Genomic DNA, 23440 nt, shown 5'->3' with positions numbered 1-23440 from the left:
GACAAATTTGTCGTCTAGAGTCTCGGCCACAAGGAATGGAAAAATTAAGTATTGTTGATTCTGTAAATATCCAATGGTATTAATAATTAAGAATTAAAAAAGATCTTGAAACTATTTTCATATCATACATTCTTCAAAAAATTGAAATATGTAAATTTATATTAGGGTAGAGAAATAATGGTTTCCACGGGTGATGAAAAACCAACAGTAAATAATATTTTTTTAATAAATATTGTAAGTGCTAGTGTCATCATTTTAGTTGGTTTTAAGAAATAAATTCTGTTATCGTATTGTGCTGATATTATTACTTTTTCAGTTGATTTTAACATATGGTCATTAATTAATCAGAACTTTGCCTTCTGTTGTTGTTCAACTGTTTTGAAAATTGTTTGTATAATTATGTATCCAGGAATTCTCAAAATAAAACTCATTTCCGTTGATATATTTTCTTTACATACACAAACTCGAAATCCAGAAGTATTTTAATATTTATCTTGAATAAGAATTAGAGAAAGAACAGCTGTATTGACACTACAAAACAATTTAGATCTTGGCGTTATTATTTTATAAACATTTGTTTCGTGAATATTAGCATGTATATATCATTAACCAACCCATTTATAGGATCTGATAGAGTAGACGTTTCATTTTCGCTGCTCTCTACCAGCAACTATAAACGGCGATCCAATTTAGTTACATTGATTGATAATAGTTACTATTTTTATTTTTCACATCTGGTACCTACAATATAAATGTGTCAAAATAGTCATTGTGGGATGGAAGGAGAAGGTTGGATATTTCTAAACTAACAAATTTGCCTATTTATCAACAAACGATATACTATTTAAATTTAATCATCAGATCACAGGGTATAACATAATGTAATAAAGCTTACTACATTAGGAAAAGAAATCCTTTAAGTTTTATGAAATTGATCGTCAAAATTAACGTGAAATATGAATATTTTGCATAAAACCTAAAGGACTGGTTATGTGCCCATTACAGTATATATATCACAGTATATTCATATGAAAAGCAGAAAACGTTTAATAGCGTTATTGTCACATGAAGGGAAAAATGGAGGAGGTACTTTTTCACGTTCTTTACATTGTCACACAAAAAAAGCAATTACGTTACGATAAACATGAAAAGGATTATACAGTGCGTAGAAAAATATGTATAGTTTTTCAAAAATGCAAACAATATTGACAATTATTTAGAAGTTTTAAAGTAGAACTTGAAATTGTGTTTAGCTACGGATTCTGTAAATTTATTCGATGCTTCCAAACTTGCTTATTGTTGTGATTGATTCGCTAAATTATACTGTGCTCCGGTAGCAACGTGTTTTGCCACGAATTGCATTGTTGATTTTAAATGTCTGGTGCAGATTGTCACTTTGGATAAAAATTAGCTCTTGTAAAAGCGTTGAAGTAAATTCCCCTTATTACTTAAATTAGACCACAATAAATTCCTGATCATTTGAAAAACAAATTGATATGAAAATCAATATTTCAAAAGTGATGCCTAGTGTAATATAGTATAATCAAAATATTTCAGTCACAATATACATACCTAAGATGATGACAGGAAGTCTCCTATTAATGATAAACTTTATTACTGAAAATATCAAGTTTGTTAACAATTATTTATAGACTACATTGCAAATGTAATTTCCGACTGTAAAAATACACTTTTCAACTACAAACATTTAAGAAATAACATGTAATTTAAACACAAAGGTAGTATAAGGTACCCAATTAAAGGGAAAAAGTGAGTTAATTTAATTTGTGTTTTTTTTTGACAACTGAATTAAAAGTCTATGCACATTCATACATTTAGGCCTTTTTTACATTAAAACTAGCAAAAAAAAAAGATATTATTACAACTATATTTTGTCTGGTTTGTTTTGTTTTAATTATTGTTATTAGCTAGTATCCAAAACAAGCTATCTTGGAAATAGTGGAAATACTAATCTCTCAACTGACAGGATTCATTCTTATTACTCTTTTAAAGATTTATTAGGAATATTAATTATAATTTTTATCTTAACTTTTATTACTCTAACTAACCAAAACTAACCAAAACTAACCAAAACTAACCAAAACAAGCTATCTTGGATAATTCACTTTTATAGTGGAAATACTAATCTCTCAACTGACAGGATGAAAACTAAAAAAAAAAAAACTGCATATTTAGTGTTTATTTCGTACTCCATTTTATGTTCCGCCGGAGAGTGGCATTTTTTCGTTGAAGCGACTTTTCACCGCAGTTTAAATATGAAAAAATTTTGGCCATAGTTCGGTGAACAAAATAACGTATTTTAGATATTAGCAATAATAACGCAGATGCCTTTAATCAAAATTAAAAGTAGAAATTTGCCAGTCGAAGCATTTGATATATAAGTACATACGTATGTACAAAACAACTCTCGATGAGACAAAATATGTTTGATTTATCACATAATATGTATGTATAACATTTAACAACTGCCGAACAACACTATGTTACCACACTGGAGTTATTTTCGGAGTGAATGCCACATAGCTACGGGTTTTCTAAGCGCGGTAAGCATCTGATTCCAATGATTTAAGGATCGCCCGCTAGCCTGAGATCCCACTATTACATGGCCGATTGGGATTGCCTTTGTGTTTTCTTCGTTCGGAGTTTCGGCCACAGTCAATCGCAACTGAATAGTCTAACAAGTAAAAGGGAAATTTAACGTTTGAAAACTTTGAATTATTAACTATAGAAATAAATAAGAACTAAAAAGATGTTCACGAAATTATATATTATGACATGACAATTGTTTCGACAACACCGCGTCTTTATCAAATGTAATATTTACAAACTACCTGCTACTATATATAAAGAAAAATGACCATAAAACCACGAAAAAATCACACTTTACGCATACTTGCTGCGTGCGTAGCATAAATTCGTGTTCGTTATGACCGGCCTGAACTTTAACTTTATGTTCATGTTCGACTTGATGCCTCGAGAAACAAGGTTATGGACCGATCTTAGAGAAATATCTAATGTATCGTCAACACGCTACAATAAGACATAATAATTAATAATTTTCAGAAACATAAATTGATCGTTCATAAAAAAGAGATGGTTTCAAGTATGGAGACAGTAAATACTTACATTGTGTACAGCGTTTAAGGGTAAGACCATTTTTTAATAAAAAAAATTTCGTGAGTCAATTTGCGACATCAATTGTTTCGACAACACCGTGTCTTTATCAAATGTAATATTTACAAACTACCTGCTACTATATATACCGAAAAATGTTCATAAAACCTTAATTAATGTTGTTGTGAGAATGTAAGTTCAATAAAGGGGAGGTATTTAAATCTCATTGATCGTTAAGCAATACATTTGAATGTCTCATTTTGTTAATCTTCATGGCTTCCTATAATTTAATTTTCTACTTTTTGTGGCTGTACGTAAAATATCAAAATTGTCGTCAAAAATGTGTTTTTCTGTGTTTCAGTGTGTAGCATAATTAGGGGTCTCCAAACTACGGCCCGCGGGCCACATCCGGCCCGCGAACAGATTTTGTCCGGCCCGCGGAGAGCTTGTATACTTGAAAGAAAAATCTACTAGAGATTAGATGTTGTTTATAGCAAATAAATTTAGTTTACTGAAGTAATCTATTTTTACGTTGAATATTAATTAATATGACATCTACATTGATATGGTCATGGGCTAACTACTCATAACATTGTTGTAGGTTATTATATACTAACCAACAAATTATTGAAATGAATTCAAACAACATTTTATACATTTTAAATAAAAAAATAACTTATAACAAGCATAATGACATATGAAATTCTAATGAGATTTATGTAATTGTGATTTTCCACTGACAATAGTTTGTCCCACAAGGGCTAATTTTACTTGTACCAATTATTAAAAGAGATTTAAGATGCCCATCAGTCAATTTAGATCTGTAGACATTTTTTGTGTACTTCATTTTGGAAAAGGTCTTCTCACACAGATAAGTAGTACCAAAAACAGAAAACATTCCACGAGCAAATTTATGCAAATTATCAAATTGTGTCAGTGGAAGACACTTATAAAATTCCAACAAGGATAAGTTTTGATATTTGTTCTTAATGATATCACTGCACTGTAAGTCAATCAGTTCCATTTGAAGTTCCGGGGCTAGGATTTCAATGTCAGTTTCGAAAGGATTCTGAAAAATCTTAATTTGATTCGCAATGGCATCAAAGTCCGAGAAACGAGTATCAAAATTTATTTTTAAAGCAGTCAAAGTTTCAATTGCAAAATTGATAGGAAACTCGGTCTCACTGCTTTGGCTAAATATTTCACATGTCTTAAAATGTTTCCTTTGTGTTCCTTTTACATCATCAGCGGACTGATTCAACTTTTTATCACCGGCGACAATTAATGATAATATTGTTTTGGCCCTTAGAATTTCTTGGCGTGATCAATATGGCCCTAAGGCTGAAAAGTTTTAAGACCCCTGATCTAGACTATTGTTTTTAAACGCTCTTTTGTGTTCGTTAATGCGTTTCTTGAAGGATCTACCTGTTTGTCCAATATAAATTTTAGGACAAAATCGACATTTTAACCTGTAGACACCTGATTTTTGGTATTTTGGACATTTCGTTTTATTGTTTTTTAAAAATTTTCTTATTGTGTTGTTAGTTCTAAAAGCTATTTTAAACCACATTTTGACAAATGTTTTGAAACTTTTTCACTGGGTTCTCCTATGTATGAAATTGTTTTAAAATGTTCGTAAATAGAGTTTACTGTTGTTTGGATTTGTTTTTTATTTATAATTTTATCTATAATGAACGGATTGTAGCCGTTGTTCAGCGCAATTTGTTTAATGATATTAAGTTCTTTGTTGTAATTTTCTTTGGCGTGGCGTTTTAAGAAGTCTGTGTATAAAAGAGTGAATTTTGTGTGCATAACAGTGATTTGAGCTGTGATAAATGGAAAAATCTAATTTGTTTTGCGTTTTCGTAATAGTTAAACTAAAAAATTAATAGAGTTATCCTGTTCAATCTCGATAGTGAATTTTATACGATTATGTAAATTAAAATAGCTTTCAGAACTAACAACATGACAGGAAAATTTTTAAAAATCAATAAAACGAAATGTCGAAAATCTCAGTCTACAGGTTGAAATGCGGATCTTGTCCCAAAATTTATATTGAACGAACAGGTAGATCCTTCAAGAAACGCATTAACGAACACAAACGAGCGTTTAAAAACACAGAAAAACACATTTTTGACGACAATTTTGATATTTTACATGCAGTCACAAAAAGTTGAAAATTAAATTTATTGGAAGCCAGTTAGATTTAAATACCTCTCCTTTATTGAACTTACATTCTCACAACAACATTAATTAAGGTTTTATGGTCATTTTTCTTTATATATAGTAACAGGTAGTTGATAAAGACACGGTGTTGTCGTGTCAAAATATATAATTTCGTGAAAATCTGAACTAATTTATTTGGATAAATGGATTTTCATCAAGTAAAAGCCTCCTCAATTCAATTATTAACTATAGCTTAATCTTAGCTTAAGAAAGGTGCACCAAATTGCAAAATTTATTGTTAACAAAATTTATGTATATTTATAAAACTATGGAAAAGTACGGGTTGATTATTTGACACTACGAAGAACACGCAACTTATAATTTGCTTAACTTTGCACTGGATGTCAGAATACTCACCGAGAGCGTATGGACAGGAACGCTAAACATCATAGCCTCATTGAAGATGGGACACTGTTCGCCTCTTTTAGACGACGTTTTCTTTTTGTTGATTTTCTTATTTTGTTGCATTAAGTAAACCTGAAACGATTCTAAATACAAACACACCCACCCATTGAACTTACAACTTACCTTAACAAACGAATCTCCTGAGGCCCCAACTGAAAATTTAAGGTTTCTCGCTTTAACAACTACGACGGTCAGTCTTTCTGCAGTTGGAAGATAACTGATTGAGAACATTAACTCCCCAAATTCTGTTCCTTTCTGAAAATATGATGTTAGTAACAATTTTCTAAAACTTTTCATTGTCATCTGTTGCCCTATTGCTTACCTGACCTGTGTCTGTTAGTGTCACCCATGTAGTTACGGGTTGTCTTAAACTAATATCTATAAGCCTTAACTCTCCTTCTCCAATAAGGGTGTGCGACAAAAAATCAGTCGCGTATAAGTGAAACGCCAATATCCTCTGCAACACAAGAAAACTGTAACTAAGGTAACAGTCTTTAGATAAATGAGAACAAACGTTGTTCAGATTTTCACATAAATATATTTAAATGACTGCCGTTTCCGCGACACCGTGCCTTTTTTTTTTTTTTTTTTTTGATAAAGGCACGGTGTTGCCGAAACAGCTGTCATGTAAATTTGTTTGTAATTTATATATATATATATATATATATATATATATATATATATATATATATATATATATATATATACATATATATATATATATATATATATATATATATATATATATATATATATATATATATATATATATATATATATATATATATATATATATATATATATATATATATATATATATATATATATATATATATATATATATATATATATATATATATATATATATATATATATATATATATATATATATATAACGGATTTCTACGGTACGTGCCGCCTCTCCGTCCCCAGTTTCCATTTCTTTCTATCCAGACACATGTCTTCCTCTAGCCCTCTGGATGTCATAGCTTCATCTACCTCATTCCTCCAGCTTCTTCGAGGTCTTCCACGTTTTCTTTTCTCTACTGGTGCCCACTCGAGTAGGCGTTTGGGCCATCTTGTATCGTCCATTCTTTTCGTATGTCCAAACCATATCAGCTGTTTTTTCTCTATTTGTTCTATTATATTTGTGTTCATGTTCATGCTTTCCCTTATGGTGTCATTTCTTACTCTTTCCATTTTTGATTTTCTGCAGCTACGTCGTAAGAAGTCCATTTCCGTCGTCATCAATTTGTTTCTGTTCTTTTTTGTCATATCCCACGTTTCGGATCCGTATGTGATTATACTCTGGACGATGCTAGTGTATATCCGTTTTTTCGTTTCTTTTGTAATTGTTTTATCCCATAAGATCGAGTTCAACTCTCTTATAACCTTTTTACCTTTATTGGTTCTTTCCTTTATTTCATCGTCACTGCTGCCCTGCTTGTTAAGTGTAACTCCTAGATATTTACAAGTTTTTACACCTTTGAGTTTATGATTTTCTAATATTAGGTCTTCTTGATGTTCGTTCCCTACTATTATATATTCTGATTTTTCCCAATTTATTGTAAGGCCAGCAGATTGATATTCATCTTTCAGTTTTCGTATCATATAGTTGAGATCGTCCTGTTCTTCTGCTATGACTATCTGATCGTCCGCAAAATATAAACTGTACAATGGGTAGTCTCCCACTCTCAGTCCCATCTCACTAATCTTCCTACTCCATTTCTCTAAAGCCTTATCTAAGTATATCTTGAAAAGTGTAGGTGAGAGACAACAGCCCTGTCGTAAGCCTTTAGTGGTAAAGAATGCTTCAGTATAGTTTTTTCCATTTCTTACTCTAGTGGAATTATTTTTATATAGGTTTTTTATGGAGCTCCTTAAGTTATAGGGTATCTCTGCTTTTCCTAGGGTCATCCATAATTGCGACAATGGGATGCTATCGTACGCCTTTTCAAGGTCAATTAAGGCTATGTGCAATTCCCTATTTCTTTGTACTCTTTTTTCGCACGCTATTTTAATCGTAAAGATATTGTCCACAGTTGAGCGCCCTGTTCTAAAGCCTGCTTGTTCTTCTGGTTGTTTATCTTCTATAGCTTTCTCAACCAGATCTCGTATTATTTTTGAGTATATTCTACCTATTGTACATATCACTGCAATTCCGCGATAATTTTTAGGGCTGCTCTTGTCTCCTTTCTTATGTATAGGCGTTATATAAGAATTTCGCCAATCTGTGGGCAATTCTTCACCATTTATGCATCTCTCAAAAAGTTTAGCCAAGACCTCGAACAGTTCATTAGGGCCATATTTTAGAAATTCTGGGTATATTCCCCCTATGCCCGGTGCTTTTTTATTCTTAAGGTGTTTTGCTATTTTCTTCACATCTAGCTGTGTTATATATATCTTCTCATTTTCTCGTTCGATGACTTCCACCATATCGTTTGCAAATTCCGGCCTTTTTTCCTCTAATAGATATTTAAAGTGTGTTGTCCATTGTTGATTAGATATGTTATTTGGAAATGCACAATTGTTCTAATTTAACGATTTTAAATGGATTTTCATCAAGTAAAAGTAAAACAACAGAAATTTTCATTTAACACTATTAAAATAAGTTGGCTATAATTTTGTATAGCTACAATATACAAAATTTTCCATTTTTAACGATGGTACGCCTCCGATTTTGATTTTTTTGGTGATATGTCGGTTTTTGATGCGACGGCTTTTAAGGAAAAGTAAAAATTGCGTTTTTGTTTGAACACCGAACAGCACGTTGGGAACACTGTATATTGTTAATTGTTAATTATTAATATTTAAATACTTAAATTAAGTTTATTTGTTTAATCGATATTAGCAGCATACATTAAATTTAGAACGTATTTAGAAGGTATAATAGTGTTGTTATCGGAGTTCTTTCGTGAAAGCTGCAGTTGCGACGCATCGATCATTGAGTTGTGAGAACGAATAAAATTTATCGAACAGCCCAAGGCGTTTTATTTATTTTCCAACTTAATACAAACCTGCATTTGTTCTCGTGGATTCAAAGTAAACAGGAATCTCTCCTTATAACTAGGACTGCTCGTACTGCGATACACTCTGGTTTGTATGGTCGCCTCTTTATCGGGAAGCAACGAAACCCGGACGTATGTGTCCATATATCCGTCTTTTTTTACAACACCGTTGAGATCCTTGGCTTCGAGGACGTTTACGACGAAGTCCCAAGTTTCGCTGAAAATGATTTATGATGCGCCATCCAAAACTTTTCTCAGAATTCCTGATTGAAGTGGTTCGAGAAAAAATTTATCTGGAACAGCACTCAAATCAAGGAAAAATAAAGTATTGAATAGGTCAAATATGCAATTCATTCTGTATTTTGATAAATAATATTGTTTAAGTTTAAAAAACTGCGCGATTTTCGCTTAGGCCTTAGCGCTCAGTTGCCGTCTTACTAAATTTTTTGGGTTTAAAAGATATTTTGAAAAGTGTAATGCGCATTTTTTTTTTCATGTAGGTTTGGTTAGTCAGATTTCTTTTTTTAACAAAACATTACATTTTAAATAACAAGTGCGGTAATTATTGCAGGACGTGCAGGATCTTTGCTCATTTTTGATGCTGAAAATCAAAATAAGAGAATATTCGTTCGATAAATTTGGTGGCCGATGTGGATCGATGGAGGTTTGAAAATAAAACTTAATATTGTTTACGTTATTATATATTACTTTTCACTGTAAACATTTTTATGAAATTTTATACACAGCTTCTAATAATTACGGAGCATTTTTTATTTTTCAATAAATTTTGCCAGTGACCATAAAGTTTGAACTAAACATTTATAAAATGTAACTACGCACAATTTTCGTTTAAAACATGAAAATCAAAAAGAAATATGTTTCTGAAGTTCATTGAAACTGCTTTTCAAATTTTAATTTTAATTAATTTTCTACTTTGACCAGTGACGCCCATGTGAGCATAATATTGCAATATACAGAAAAAAATGCGAGTGAAAAGTAAATTTTTCAAAGGCTACTGTAATGCTTTTTACAAAACTTCTGGATTCCTCCTGCGTCGGTTTTTGTTTAGTCGAAATTGCTGACGTTTCGCCAATCATCCTGTTGGCTTCTTCAGAGCTTGACTGAAACTGGCTCGTATTTTACTCTCACAATCTTAACCGCGACTCAGGTCTCTACCTGTCACCAATTTGGGAATCAGTCATCCGAGACGGGGTATATACCCCTCATTAGCCCCCCACCCCCCTCAAACAATATATAAGCAGGTACAGAGCAAAATACGAGCCAGTTTCAGTCCAGCTTTGAATAAGCCAATTGGCGAAACGTCAGCAATTTCGACTCAGAAAAAACAGACGCAGGAGGAATCCAGAAGTTTTGTGAAAAGTTATTTTTATTAAAACTTTTACATCCTGCAGCTCACCAAATTAATTTTTATTCCTGAATTCATCCCATGATTCTTCTGTTTTGTCAAAATTGTCCGTTGTCAATATCTTTTTGACACCACATTTATTGAACACATGAACACTTAGCAACTAGGTATCAACTGTTACTCTATCAGGGATAATTTAGGGCACGCTCCGTATAGTTGGAACAAAATAAATAAAAGCCGATGATGGTTTAAGGAAAAAAACGTCTTCATTAATTTTGGACAAAAGATGAAGCTACGAAACTTCCGATGTTTATCGGGCTTTTACCTTCAAAGTGAAAAATAAAATACTAAATTACGTTTATTTTAGTTTGTTATAGGTTAGTTTGATCCTTCTTTTATAGCAGAGGCAGGATTTAATTATTGAAAAACCGTTCCCAAACCGAAAAACATTAGGTAATCCGCATACTAAACCGGCACGATTGAATGCATTTGAATCGCGAAGAAACTGATTTCTTTTATTTACGTAATTTAAAGTACGACCGATAAAATATTACCGCGCCTAATTTTTTTCCGTTTCTCCTTCTGCCTTCGGCAATCGCTCGCCCTCGAAATGATTGCAATGAAATTGCTTTACCTGTCGTACTCTAGGCCGATGCACAAATAACCGGTAATATTGAAAATTTCTAAATCACCCAACGCGACCGACGTATCTGAGCAGACGCTATCGCATGAAAGCGCCCTTTTCAACGCGTCGGAAATCACTTCGGGTTCGTCAAAACTCGATGAACTGCCTCCACCCTCGACGACTTTATCTGGAATTAAAGGAAAATTCATCAAAAGGAGCCAAGTTGGCGTACTCAAAAGGGCACAAACTCGGCATATTTCTTGTCTTTTCATGTTAGCACGACCCGTCGATTTTGTGATCGTAATATCCTTAAAACTCCATAATAATACCTATATAATAAATCAATTTTCGACAAAACGGTGAAATACCTTTTTGTTCTGGCTGTTGTTGGACCTGTTGAATGGCGGATAGTTTTTGCGGAGCGCTTTGGGTACGCGATACACTCCTGGACGTAGATGGCGGATTTGGCGGTGGGGGACTCAAACTAACCGGAAATGACGATTGCGATGCTAACGTTGCTACATTTACTGAACTAACCGGTCTCGGGATAGGAGATATTGACGTCGACTCAACCATAAGACCTTCGCTGAAGAGCATCGCAGATTAGTTTAGTAGTAGATTAACTTTCACCCTACTTACATTTAAGTAATAAAAGTTTGACAAAAAACATATAGACCGAGAGTTTGGGAATTAGCACAAGCCATTATTTGCCTTAAGAGGGATGAGCCACAAGCGCTATAACCACTATTCTTACCTAATATGCAGCTACCCTATTAAATTATGTGATCTCAATTCATTAACACCCTTCATATTTAAAATATTATCATTTAAAATATCATCATTTAAAACATTATCATATGATACTGAGACAAATTGTTATGTTAAAATTGTCGTCGTCGTTTGATTTCGATGATCTCTCGTGACTGATTCTTCGGCAACAATGTATTGGGTTGTTCGGAAAGTCATTTCGTTTTTTTTGGGGAACATGAAAGACAGTTTTCGTATAATGAATAAATATTTTATTAAATTATATATTGGCCATTCTGGTCCAACACCTTTTGCCATCTTTCTGGCAGTAACCTAATTCCCCTCTCATAAAAGTTTTGGTCCTTGCTGGCAAAAAACTGGTTCAGGTGGTTTTTGACATCTTCATTTGAGGTAAAGGTTTTGCCATCCAAAAAATTTTGCAGGGACCGGAACAAATAGTAGTCGGAAGGCGCCAGATCTGGAGAATATGGTGGATGTTGCAGTACGTCCCATTCAAGCTGTAAAAGTTTTTGGCGAGTGACCAAACTTGTGTGAGGTCTCGCATTATCCTGGTGGAACACTACACCCTTCCTGTTGATTAATTCGGGCCTCTTCTCTTTAAGTGAATCATTCAATTTGTCCAGTTGATGACAATAGACTTCTGAATTAATCGTTGTATTGTCCGGCAAAAGCTCAAAAAAAACGATTCCTTTGACATCCCACCAAACGGAGAGCATCACCTTTTTTTGGTGAATGTTGGCTTTTGACACGCTTTGAGCCGGTTCATCTTTTCCGCTCCATGACCTCTTGCGTTTAACATCGTTGTATACAACCCATTTTTCGTCCCCAGTAATAATCCGCTTCAAAAATGGATCATTTTCTTGACGTTTGAGGAGCGAATCACACACGTCAACGCGACGACACAAATTTCGCTCCGTAAGGACATGGGGCACCCACACATCGAGCTTCGAGGTTAAGCCCATGCCTTTCAAATGGCCATAAACAGTCGAATTCGACAAATTTAATCTCTCACCGATGTCTCGTGTGGTTATTCGCCGATTTGCATCAACTAATGCCTTTATCGCATCTTTGTCAGCTTCGACCGGCCTTCCAGACCGTGGTGCATCTTCGACATCAAAATTGCCGGATCGAAATTTTGCAAACCAGTTCTGGCACTGGCGTACTGTTAACACGCCTTCTCCATACACATCCGTCAATTTTTTTCTCGCTTGGACAGCATTTTTACCTTTTCTAAAGTAAAAAAGTAAAATATGACGAAAATGCTGCTTATTGCTCTCCATATTTAAAAGGGCACCAACCAAAAACTACTGCGTAGAATTAATAGAACTTTTTCACACACAAGCCTTGCAATATCAGCTCTCAAGACATATAATGGTTATGCGGCTTAAGTGTGAAGTTGGTTTCGAAAAAACGTAATTAAGTCCTCTGACGGGAAAAAACGAAATGACTTTCCGAACAACCTTATATGTCACGACTTCGATTTAGAATTTGATCTATATATGGATATTGTCATAATTTCTTCGGGTATATTACCCAGTTGAAGTTATTTTCAATTCCGTTTTAAAATTGTTTTATGCACATTATACTATATTTTTTTGGCACACCTTGTATAAAAAATAAATAAAAAAGTATTTTATATTAAATCTAACCAAAACTACAACTTCTGCAATACACTTTCTTTTCTTCTCACTCCCGTACCTATTAGTTTCTACTCTATTAAATACGAAAACCGATATCTCTCGTACTAAGCTGTTGATGTGAAGGCAGTAATAAAAGGATGCATCAACGTTTACGAAGTTCGAGATATTCAATAAAGCTGAAACATTGTAGCAATTTAGGAGCTTTTATTATACGAGAGTACCCATATACCGCTTCGACCTATCAGGAACATTGCAAAGCAAGTTGGGGAAATTTGTGTCGTGACAGATACAAGGTGGTGCACGGAATATTGTGGTGGGATATTACAAAGTTTTTGAAAATTTTCGGTTGTTGGGTTATATGAAGCTTTGTTATTATTATTTTTTTATTTTAAAATTAGTTTCATAATAATATAGCTTCTCCCAAAATCCCCGAAAATATGAAAACTCTTTTTTTTTAAATTGAAACCCCTATTTGAGACATTGGGGATTTTTGGTTGATTACGAATGACTTAATATTTATGAAGTGACTGTAAAAACTAACTGGGTAACCACCAAACACTGCATGTCATGTTGATCAGCTTGCTAGCGGCGGTTGAATAAATTAAATAATTCACGGTCACTTACTTTTGCGATTTTTTACAATGCGTAGTAGTAGTTGTTGTAGTACTAATAGTAGTAGTGTCTATACTATGGGCAGTTAGTAAACTTGTCGCCCCAGGTACTGGAGCTGGTCTCAAAGGTTGCGGGGGTATGATATCTTCTACATTCGTTTGCCATTCCGTCAAGCTCGTGGTAGCTACAGATATTTTAAAGTCCCTGTCGATCGAGTCAAACCTCTTAAAACTACCGCTGCTCCAGTCTAACTGGATATCTGAGTCGGAATGAACCTGCAAAAGAATTTTTATTGCTAGGAAATTCGTTTAATTCATTTTAAAATTCCACGAAAACGTATTAACAATACCTACGTTTTAGGGACTCTACCTTTTCTCAAAACCTATAAAAATTATCAAAAATGGAGATAAAAGTTGTTAGATTCACAAAATAATATATACCGGATGTTTGGATTTTCGTGAACAAGCAACAACTTTCTTATTTTAAACTGAATGTCCTGTATACCAAGGCATTTTTGAATCCTCGGAACGTTCCAAATATATTTTGTATATGTTATATAATGATAATATTTTTCTTTGATATAACTCGACAAGTCAAGGAAGTAATTACTAACTCCACACTATTTAGTGACAAAGCCAAATATTTTTTAACAATTATGAATCCACAACCGCCGAAATTATATTCTTTAGTTAAACTACATAAACAAGATATTCCCCTTAGACCAGTCGTGCCTTATGTAACAGCTCCAGCAGTTAAACTCTCTACAAAATTAGTAAATATTTTAAAGTTCCACACAGGTTTTAAATCAAAATTTTCAATACAAAATTCTTTTGAATTAATCAATAAAATTAAAGACTTCAAAATCCCTTCTAACGCAACAGTACTATCTTTTGATGTACAAAAACTTATTTCCCAGTATTCCACCTATGAATGAGTAGGTTTCACCCTAACTCGGAAGCAGGTTAACCCATTGGTGAAACAAGATTTATTGGATTGCTTGCTTGCGGCGTATCTTTAGACCAAAACTATTTTGAATTTAATGGACAAATTTAGTCCTTTGTTAGCCGAGATTTTTATGGATAATTTGGAAAATATCATACTAGAACATCCTTTAAGTAAAAGGTTTTTATTTTGGTATATATATGTGGATGATGTCTTTGCTTGCTTTGTTGGAACGGACAGGCAATTGAATTCTTTTTTAAATTACAAAAGTGCAAAACAAATTAGATTTTTCAATATATCATAAACCTTCACACACGGACACAGTCATACATAACAGCTCAAATCACCTTTATACACACAAAATGGCTGCATTTAACTCTTTTATACACAGACTTCTTAATACGCCACTCTCAACAGAAAATTACAACAAAGAACTTAATATCATTAAACAAGTTGCACTGAACAACGGCTACAATCCGTCCATTATAGATAAAATTATAAATAAAAAACAAATACAGACAACAGTAAACTCTATTTATCCGAAACCTAATACAGAACACGAACAATTTAAAACAATTACATACATAAGAGAACCTAGTAAAAAAGTTTCGAAACATTTGTCAAAATGTGGATTAAAAATAGCTTTTAGAACTAACAACACAATAGGAAAATATTTAAAAAACAATAAATCGAAATGTCCAAAATCCCAAAAATCAGGTGTCTACAGGTTGAACTGTGGATCTTGTCCTAAAATTTATATTGGACAAACAGGTAGATCCTTCAAGAAACGCATCAACGAACATAAAAGAGCTTTTAAAAGCAATAGTCTAGATTCTAATTATGCCTACAATTTTGATATTTTACATACAGTCACAAAAAGTAGAAAATTAAATGTATTGGAAGCCAATTAGATTTAAATACCTCTCTTTTATTGAACTTAAATTCTCACAACAACTTTAATTAAGGTTTTACGGTCATTTTTCGGTATATATAGTAGCAGGTGTTGTCGAAACAATTGTCACGTCATAATATATAATTTCGTGAAAATCTGAACTTTTAGTTCTTTTTTATTTTGATCGATTTATGTCTAATGGCAATCTAGCAGAATAAATGATAATCCCGGTAAAGGTTTGATATACTGGCCAGTAAACTCAACCACAATTTTCTTCTTTTTTAGATGCCAATCCATTCACTGGATGTTAGCGACCACATGCTGGAATCTGTATTTGTCTCTTGCGTTGTTTGGTCTTAGTCTTTCTAATATTTTTCGCCCATGACGGCTGCCTCTTGCCTTCTATCTTTCTTTCGTGTACGAGCTGTACGATGTTATACTTTTCATTTCGAATTATGTGGCCCAAGTAGGAGGTTTTCCTTTTATTTATGGAACCAAACAATTCTCTCTCCTTCTGCATCGTATTGAGCACTTCTTCATTTGTTACTCTATCGGTCCAGGGTATTTTCAAGAGACGTCTGTATGTTCACATTCCAAAGGCTTCTATTCTATTTATGCTGCTGGTTTTCATGGTCGACGCTTCTACGCCATGGAGCAAGACAGACCACACATAGCATTTGCGTAGCGCAAACAAATGTTGCATATGCTTTCCCTATTCTTGTTCTAATTTCCCTTGCAGGATTCCAATCTGCATGCAGCCAACAGCCATGATATTGTTTTTTTTACCCGTTCTATCAGTTGGTTTTCTACGCTGAGTATTGCTAATGATCATGAATTTAGTTTTCTTGGAATTGATGTTTCGACCATATCGCTTGCCGATTTCATTCAGTCGGGTGCACATGTCCTGTAACTCATTCATGTTGTTTACAAATAGTACGGAGTCGATATTGGGATTCCATTAAACTTTATTCCTTGTTCGGAGTTCTGAAACGTTTCATTAAAAATCTACATATTGAATAACAGTGGTAAGAGTACACATCCCGTCTCACTCCTCTACGTATACGAATGTCTTCGGTTCTGATGTTTTGTGTTTTTATACGTGCTCTTTGATACCAGTATAAGTTTTCTATATATCTGATATCTTTTTCATCCAAGTCTGTTTTTCGTAATATCTCAATGAGTTTTCTATATTGTACTCGGTCAACGGCTTTTTCGTTTTGGGTCAATACTTGTATGCTTCTCTGATGCCCATTGCAGCGTTAAACCCCAACTGATTTGTACTTATATTACGCTCGCCTTTTTTATGCCCTGTGTCATACATATAATTGAACTGTTTTCGAAGTAAAATGCTTTCATCATCCAAGAACTTCCATCTTTCCGCTGGTATACCGCCTGGCCCTGGTGCCTTGTTCTTCTTAGCTGATTCAATTACTTTCTTTATTTCCTCAGTAGTTATTGATTCACCTGATGGTGTTGAGTGTGTTGGATAATTTGTTAGTTCTGCTCGTGAGTTATCGGCGGATAATTTGTCAATGTAAATAGTCCAAAATTGCTTTTTACCTTCCTCTTCCATTATGATTACATTGTTCTAAGGCCTCAATTTCTTAGCTTTTCTTATTTCTTGTCACATCTGTGCACGTAGCCTTCTGTATGCTTCATTTTTTTTGTTTTTATATTTATTTCTTCTGTCATCCATCCCTTCTTATCCACCTTCCTTTTGAGACCGCGTTTCTCTGTTGTTGTGTTTTTCTTCAGCTTCTTTCCAGAGTTCTAGGGGTGATTGAGATGGGTTAATTATGCTTTTGATATTTTTATTTAATTCTCGTTGTAATTCAGTTTTAATTTCTTCTTGTGCCTAAGGTCTAATGCATTCGTTTCAAACTTTTTTCTTATTGTCTGAAGTTTCCACCCTCTCTCATGCTGATCCCTTCTTCTTCTCTTCCTTCTTGGTGGAAGGAAAACCCATGCATTGGATATTTTGAAGTTTCATTCCTGACAAAATTGAATCAGTCTGTCACCTCTGACGTTTCTTTCTCCAAGACCAAAGGAACCCACCACGCTTTCTATCGTCTCACCCTTTCCGATTTTGGCGTTGAAATCTTCCTGGATGATATTAAGCTCATTTGCCTTAGTTGTCTTTCTAAGATTTTTGATATCATCGTATCTCTTCATCTGGCTTGTCTATAGTTGGGACGTAGACTTGAATTATGTATATGCTGATGAATTTGGCCTGTATCTTGAGCATTAGGATTCTGTCTGAGCAGGGTATAAAGTTAGTCACACTTTTTTTTGTATTTTTGTCAACTATGATACCGACGCCGTTTCTATGCTCCATCCAAATCCTGACCATCAAGTTTGCGCATTTCTTTAACGGCGTTAGCCAATTTTCCAGCTTCAAATAAGGTTTTGCTGGAGACTGAGGGCCATTTGTTTCTGTCGTCTTCCATGTGGTTTTCTTGGGATGATACTTCAATGGTTTTCCGTTGCCTTCTGGAGGACTTTATTTTCTCAGCCTCGAAGGAATGGTTATACCGCAATGACTAGGTCGTCAGAGCCTCGTTTGTGTTAGCAGACTGTACCGTGAGCAGGTGAGGTTGACCTTTGAGAAGGAGAGTTTATATGAGTCGCTTCGCTTCCCCATTGTATCATACGACCACTACATGATACATACACCCTCAACCACAACTGCCGTCTCCAAATTTCCAATCAAGTGATTTGTATTACAAAATTCATACAACTATTCATTCAATATAGAAAAATATTGCCGCGTCTTTTTTAAACACCCTGTACATAATAGATATAATATAATAAATTACAGGTGGCCCCATTCGTATAACGCATAACGTACTTTTTCATATTTTGCAAAAATTTGGTATTGGTAAGTCGTACCCAAAATTTCAGATTTTTACCTAAAATGGTTGACCACAACACCATTTTTAAATGCCTTTTTTCATTCTTCATATACCGGATTCTCCAGTAAGGACAACAAGGTACGGTATTGTACTGAAGTGGCTTTTACTTGATGAAAATCCGTTTAGAATCGTTAAATAAGAACGTTGTTCAGATTTTCACATAAATATATGTAAATAACAGCTGTTTCGACAACAGTATTTGATAAAGGTACGGTATTGGCGAAACGGATAATCATCGAAATTTGAAAAAAATATTTGTGATCTTGATTGTTTTCTACAGAAATGTTTAATATAGTTAAAATAAGTACTATTTTAAAACTGAGACAAATTCAAATCTTTTCTGCATAATACCAATTTTCAATGAAAAATAAATTAACTGAAAACGAGCAAGGATATCAACACCTTTACCTAATAGGTAATTTTGTTCGCTTCGAAGGTATCGTAAAAAAATTACTAAATAAAATAATTAACAAAATTTTATTTTGATTTTACACATCATTTGTCAATTTAGATAATAAATTTTGCGTTATTTGGTTAATTCGGTATAACTAATAACCGGTAAAGAGGAACAAAATTGCTTACGAGTCTACCTGGTGACAAAGTAAGCAACAGTGTTGGCATAGCCCCTATGAAAAGTCTATTTTAACGGTACTCCGTATTAGAGTATTCTCGTTAGTTTTGCCAGTGACCCGGTTCGAGGGTCCAGTATGTTAGAAAGTTATTTGAATAACCAAATCACTATTATCGAACTAATATCTAATATTGAATACTCTATGCGGCGGGCTCCCGATTACCACGGTAAATCCGCATTGTTATACGCGGCATAAGGATTTCCACTTAATTTAGTTTCGGACGCGAATTTCCCTAACAAAGTTAGCACCATTAAATGATACAAACTCAATCAGAAAATATATCATCGTAAAATCACTTTATACCCTGTGCCGAACACGCTAACTCGGTTAGCGAAACGTACGCCCGCATCACGTCAATTAATTGGTCGTGGTGTAGTTGCGGGCTTCAGCTCACCACCTTCGATATCGACGTGTGACAAAAGGGGCGTTCGGTAAAAATTCGCCGCCCACGTTGAGCCCGTTTTGCGATAAAGTCCGCCAATTTTAGGAATTGCTTTGCATAAATGGATAATTGCATAAATGGAAGAAAGAAAGAAATAGTTATTTTCGATAATCACAAGGAAGTGGCGAGTAGAGCAGCGTAGTAGTAGTCGAGCGAGTGGGCGAGCGACACTTCCGATTCGTTGGGCTATTCAAAAAAGGTTCCGCTTATTTCTACTAAATTTAACTTAAATAATTAAATTAAATTAAATAATTAAATTTAACTTAAATAATTTACAATATTTTCGAGGTAGCGTGTGTGTAACCCCCCTTCAGTGGCGTTACTGTAGAACATATTTAGAAAATTAGCGAAAACTTTTTTAAAATAACCTGCATAGAACACAGTCACCTTACCTTTCCCCATCAAATTTACTCGAACAGAAATTTGTATTGAAATAAGAAGTTTGATAAGCTAATATCCATTTAACATTATCGATTTTTTCGTGGATTTTTAAAGTATTTTTGTTATTTAGTCGAACTATGAACCACTAAACTGATTCTGATCGTATAACAATTATTATAAATAATGGAAATGTCAAGTAGTAGTCTCAGTCTGGAGCTTTACAAAATTGCAATGGGGCAATTTTATTGCCGGCTTTCGACTGAAACTCGGATGTGGGGAAGCACTCACCAAGTATCCGTTGGCATTATAATGACCTTTCAGCCGGGTAAGACCCACTTTTTCTTCTTTATTCGAGGTTATCCATGCGTTTATCCAGCTTATTAGGTTGAAAGAGTGGTAAAACGCGAAAGAAATCAATAGTGCAATTGCTATCAGGGATAGAATGATGATTGCTAGTTGGACGTTTCCCATCTGAAACATGAAAAATGAACTTGAATTATGTTTAGCGATTTTTACAAATTTTCATGTTTTTGGTTTCGCAATCTCAAAATACTTTTCTTCCTAGAAACATGTCTTCTTGTGTCCTGTATAATAAAAGACTTAAAAAGTTTACTGAACGTGTTGCATACTATAGTTTTTCTACGACCGTTAGTTTTTGCGTACATTTTCGCAAAACAACACGAATACATTCACTGACATGACCGTCAGATTTAACAAAAGTCAAATTCAAGGCGATTGCTCCCAAACCCGTGCGGTAAAATCCCGAAAATGTCCGAAGTCGTTCGGATCCGTGGAAAACGGAGCTGACGCGGTAAAGTGACCCTTTCCGCACGCCAGATCGTGCGTATTTACGGTGTGTATTTTACTCCCGTCTGTAAAACGTCTAATTACACACCGATCTAGAGTGCGGAAGGCGTCACTTTACCACGACAGCTTCGTTTCCCACGGATCCGAGCCACTCCGGACATTTCCGGGATTTTACCGCACGGGTTTGGCAACAATCGGATGATTTTGACGTTTGTCACTTCTGACGGTCATGTCATTGAATGTATTCGTGTTGTTTTGCGAAAATGTACCCAAAAACTAACGGTAGTAGACAAAGTATAGTATGCAACACGTTCGGTCAGCTTTTTAAGTCACTCGTTTATTAAGCACTCGCTCCGCTAGTGTCAAATAAACTCGTGAGTCAAATGCCGTTTACCGCACTTGTTGCGTAACATACGACGTTATAAAATACTGTAATAATAATATTTAAAGCAAGCAAGTGATTTATGAAACCGCCTAATAAGCGTTTTGGGATAATGCTATGTTAAATACATAATACCAAAATGATGTGTTGCTCCTGGAATTTTCCAACAGACTCGCGAGTCACACACCGGAATGTTCGCCATGCTGGAGCTACTTGGAATATTTTGTGTTCAACTCTTATTTAATGTATTACACTTCTTGTTTTTTTTTTGTAATGTTTTACTTTAATAATCATATAAGTATTTTTTGTAAACTTGCGAACTTGATTGATATTTAATACAACTTTTTAAAGATATTGAAAGATACCGTGTACTAAACTCCTATATTTAAATTTTGTATGCGTTATTCAAAATTACATACAAGCATACCGAAATATTGAAAAAACTCGGTTATAGACGAAATGAAGTTAGCGGTTTACAGATATGTTGTAACAAATCGTGTTCCTAGTTATTCCTTGTATTTATTTGATTAAAATGGAAAATCAATCTTAAACTAAATTATGTAGAACAAGTTCTTCTTTGAATTCAATTGTTATAAGGGTTTTTTCATTTTATTGCCTATAGTTGCGCCTGAGAGTCTATTTGATAATGAATACATATTGTATTTTATATATACTTCGAAACTAACATATTGAGAAGAGGGTATATGTGAAAAAAGTTGCTTTTACTCACCTCAGTCGCAATTTACGCGAGAAAATAACATCTACTTCCACCACTATTTATAAACAATCCCACTTTGCCACAGTTGATATTTTCCGCAAACAATATCATCGCGCCAGAGCCTACGACGTATTACAAATTATTTCATAAACTTAATCCATGGTTGTTTAATTGAAGCAAATGTGTGCGTGTGTCAAAAGCGGGTTTGCGAATGATTGTGTACACGAAATTTCTAATGTCCAGAACGTCACATTGCGGGGATGATTCTGCCACTAAGAGAGAGAAGAGAGAAACATTAAGGGGCGGTTTCCTAAAGGACACCCAAGTTGAAGGCTCTCAGAATGAAGTCATTAGAGGTGACATCAATAATAGCGGTTATAGGCAAAGCTGATGGACTGTTATTATTATTATTATACTAAAATAATACGCAAAATTTGTTATTCTGACGAAACTCGTAACCTACGGCATCCACCACTGTGTCAATATTCAACTCATTCATAAAGTTTCACTTTTGTAGTGCCATTTAAATTCGACCCTCTGAATATTGTAGACTTTTCGGATGGGAAAAGGAAGAAAAGAATCTAAAATTGTACCTGGATTATTTTATCAGAAATTTAAAGGCATATGTAAGAAATTGACATTTATTAATAATTACAGCTATATTTATTTTTAAATATACGTATGAACATCATATCAATAGATATAAATTCGATTATAAATGCGATATCAGTCTATTTCCGATTTAAGCCCCCGAGTAAACACAAACTATAACTTGCCAACACGTGCAGATGGAGACCACAAATAACAATCGATACAACCATATAGCTACTAGATAATATAGCGGCCCTACTACCGCAAAAAATTGAAAATTAGTGATTCATCTCACGGTTTCCGAGCACGACTTTTTTAAAGTAGTGCAAATCATTTTTCTTACTATTCCTTCTACTTCAAGTCATAAGCATGCCTTTAAATTTAGTGTCTTTTGGCAATATTCTTGGATCATAGGCACACTCATGCGCGATGGTTTCATGTCCGATTGTGATACTCATCGAGCTTTGATCATAAATATTCAATACTACTCATAATAAATTTTCTGGTAAATTAGGAAGCGCTTCTGTGCTTTTTTATCTCTCCGAAAACGTATATTAATTATTCAACTGAATGGTAGATTTACTGGGTTATCATTTATGAAAAAAATAGGATTTGCTGGGTATCTAACTTAAAAGGTGTAGGTCGACTAACATCTATTAGATTGATCTCTATAAACTTCGAAGAAAAGTAAACGTACTAAATCAGATCCGAAGCGACCTCTGCTGGTATGCGTCGGCAACTTAGACAATCGATGTGAACTGAAAAGGGTGGTATAGAGGTAAATCGGATCACAACGTTCACCGAAAAAGATGTATATAACAACGACTGCATTACAAAATAAAGTGGTTGTTCCAGAATAACATGCGGAACCCTAAGGGTATCAAATCTTAACATTTGAACTACGACGGGCGTTAAGGTTTAATCATATAGTTAACATATCGGGCTTAGTAAAAATT

At 34.1% G+C, this 23440-nt stretch overlaps 1 protein-coding gene across 1 annotated transcript in view; it reads right to left on the bottom strand.

Annotated features, from left to right (window-relative positions):
- Nucleotides 1-440: 440 nt before the first annotated feature.
- Nucleotides 441-23440, bottom strand: part of LOC132704631 (synaptotagmin-12-like) — a 32388-nt gene continuing 9388 nt past the window's right edge. Inside the window, exons 2-11 of the mRNA XM_060674756.1 lie at nucleotides 21906-22015; nucleotides 20275-20457; nucleotides 13798-14060; nucleotides 11134-11351; nucleotides 10775-10952; nucleotides 8784-8991; nucleotides 6089-6223; nucleotides 5890-6021; nucleotides 5719-5838; nucleotides 441-2695 (exon numbers count right to left, since the gene is read on the bottom strand). Coding sequence (XP_060530739.1) covers nucleotides 2519-2695; nucleotides 5719-5838; nucleotides 5890-6021; nucleotides 6089-6223; nucleotides 8784-8991; nucleotides 10775-10952; nucleotides 11134-11351; nucleotides 13798-14060; nucleotides 20275-20457 — 1614 coding nt within the window. The 5' untranslated portion in view covers nucleotides 21906-22015 and the 3' untranslated portion in view covers nucleotides 441-2518. The remainder of the gene's footprint in view (nucleotides 2696-5718; nucleotides 5839-5889; nucleotides 6022-6088; nucleotides 6224-8783; nucleotides 8992-10774; nucleotides 10953-11133; nucleotides 11352-13797; nucleotides 14061-20274; nucleotides 20458-21905; nucleotides 22016-23440) is intronic.

Source organism: Cylas formicarius, unplaced genomic scaffold, assembly GCF_029955315.1.
Source record: "Cylas formicarius isolate icCylForm1 unplaced genomic scaffold, icCylForm1.1 PGA_scaffold_7__23_contigs__length_41026272, whole genome shotgun sequence".
NCBI classification, from domain to species: domain Eukaryota; kingdom Metazoa; phylum Arthropoda; class Insecta; order Coleoptera; family Brentidae; genus Cylas; species Cylas formicarius.
Note: the sequence above shows the minus strand (reverse complement) of the source record. Positions and strands in the feature narration are given on the sequence as shown.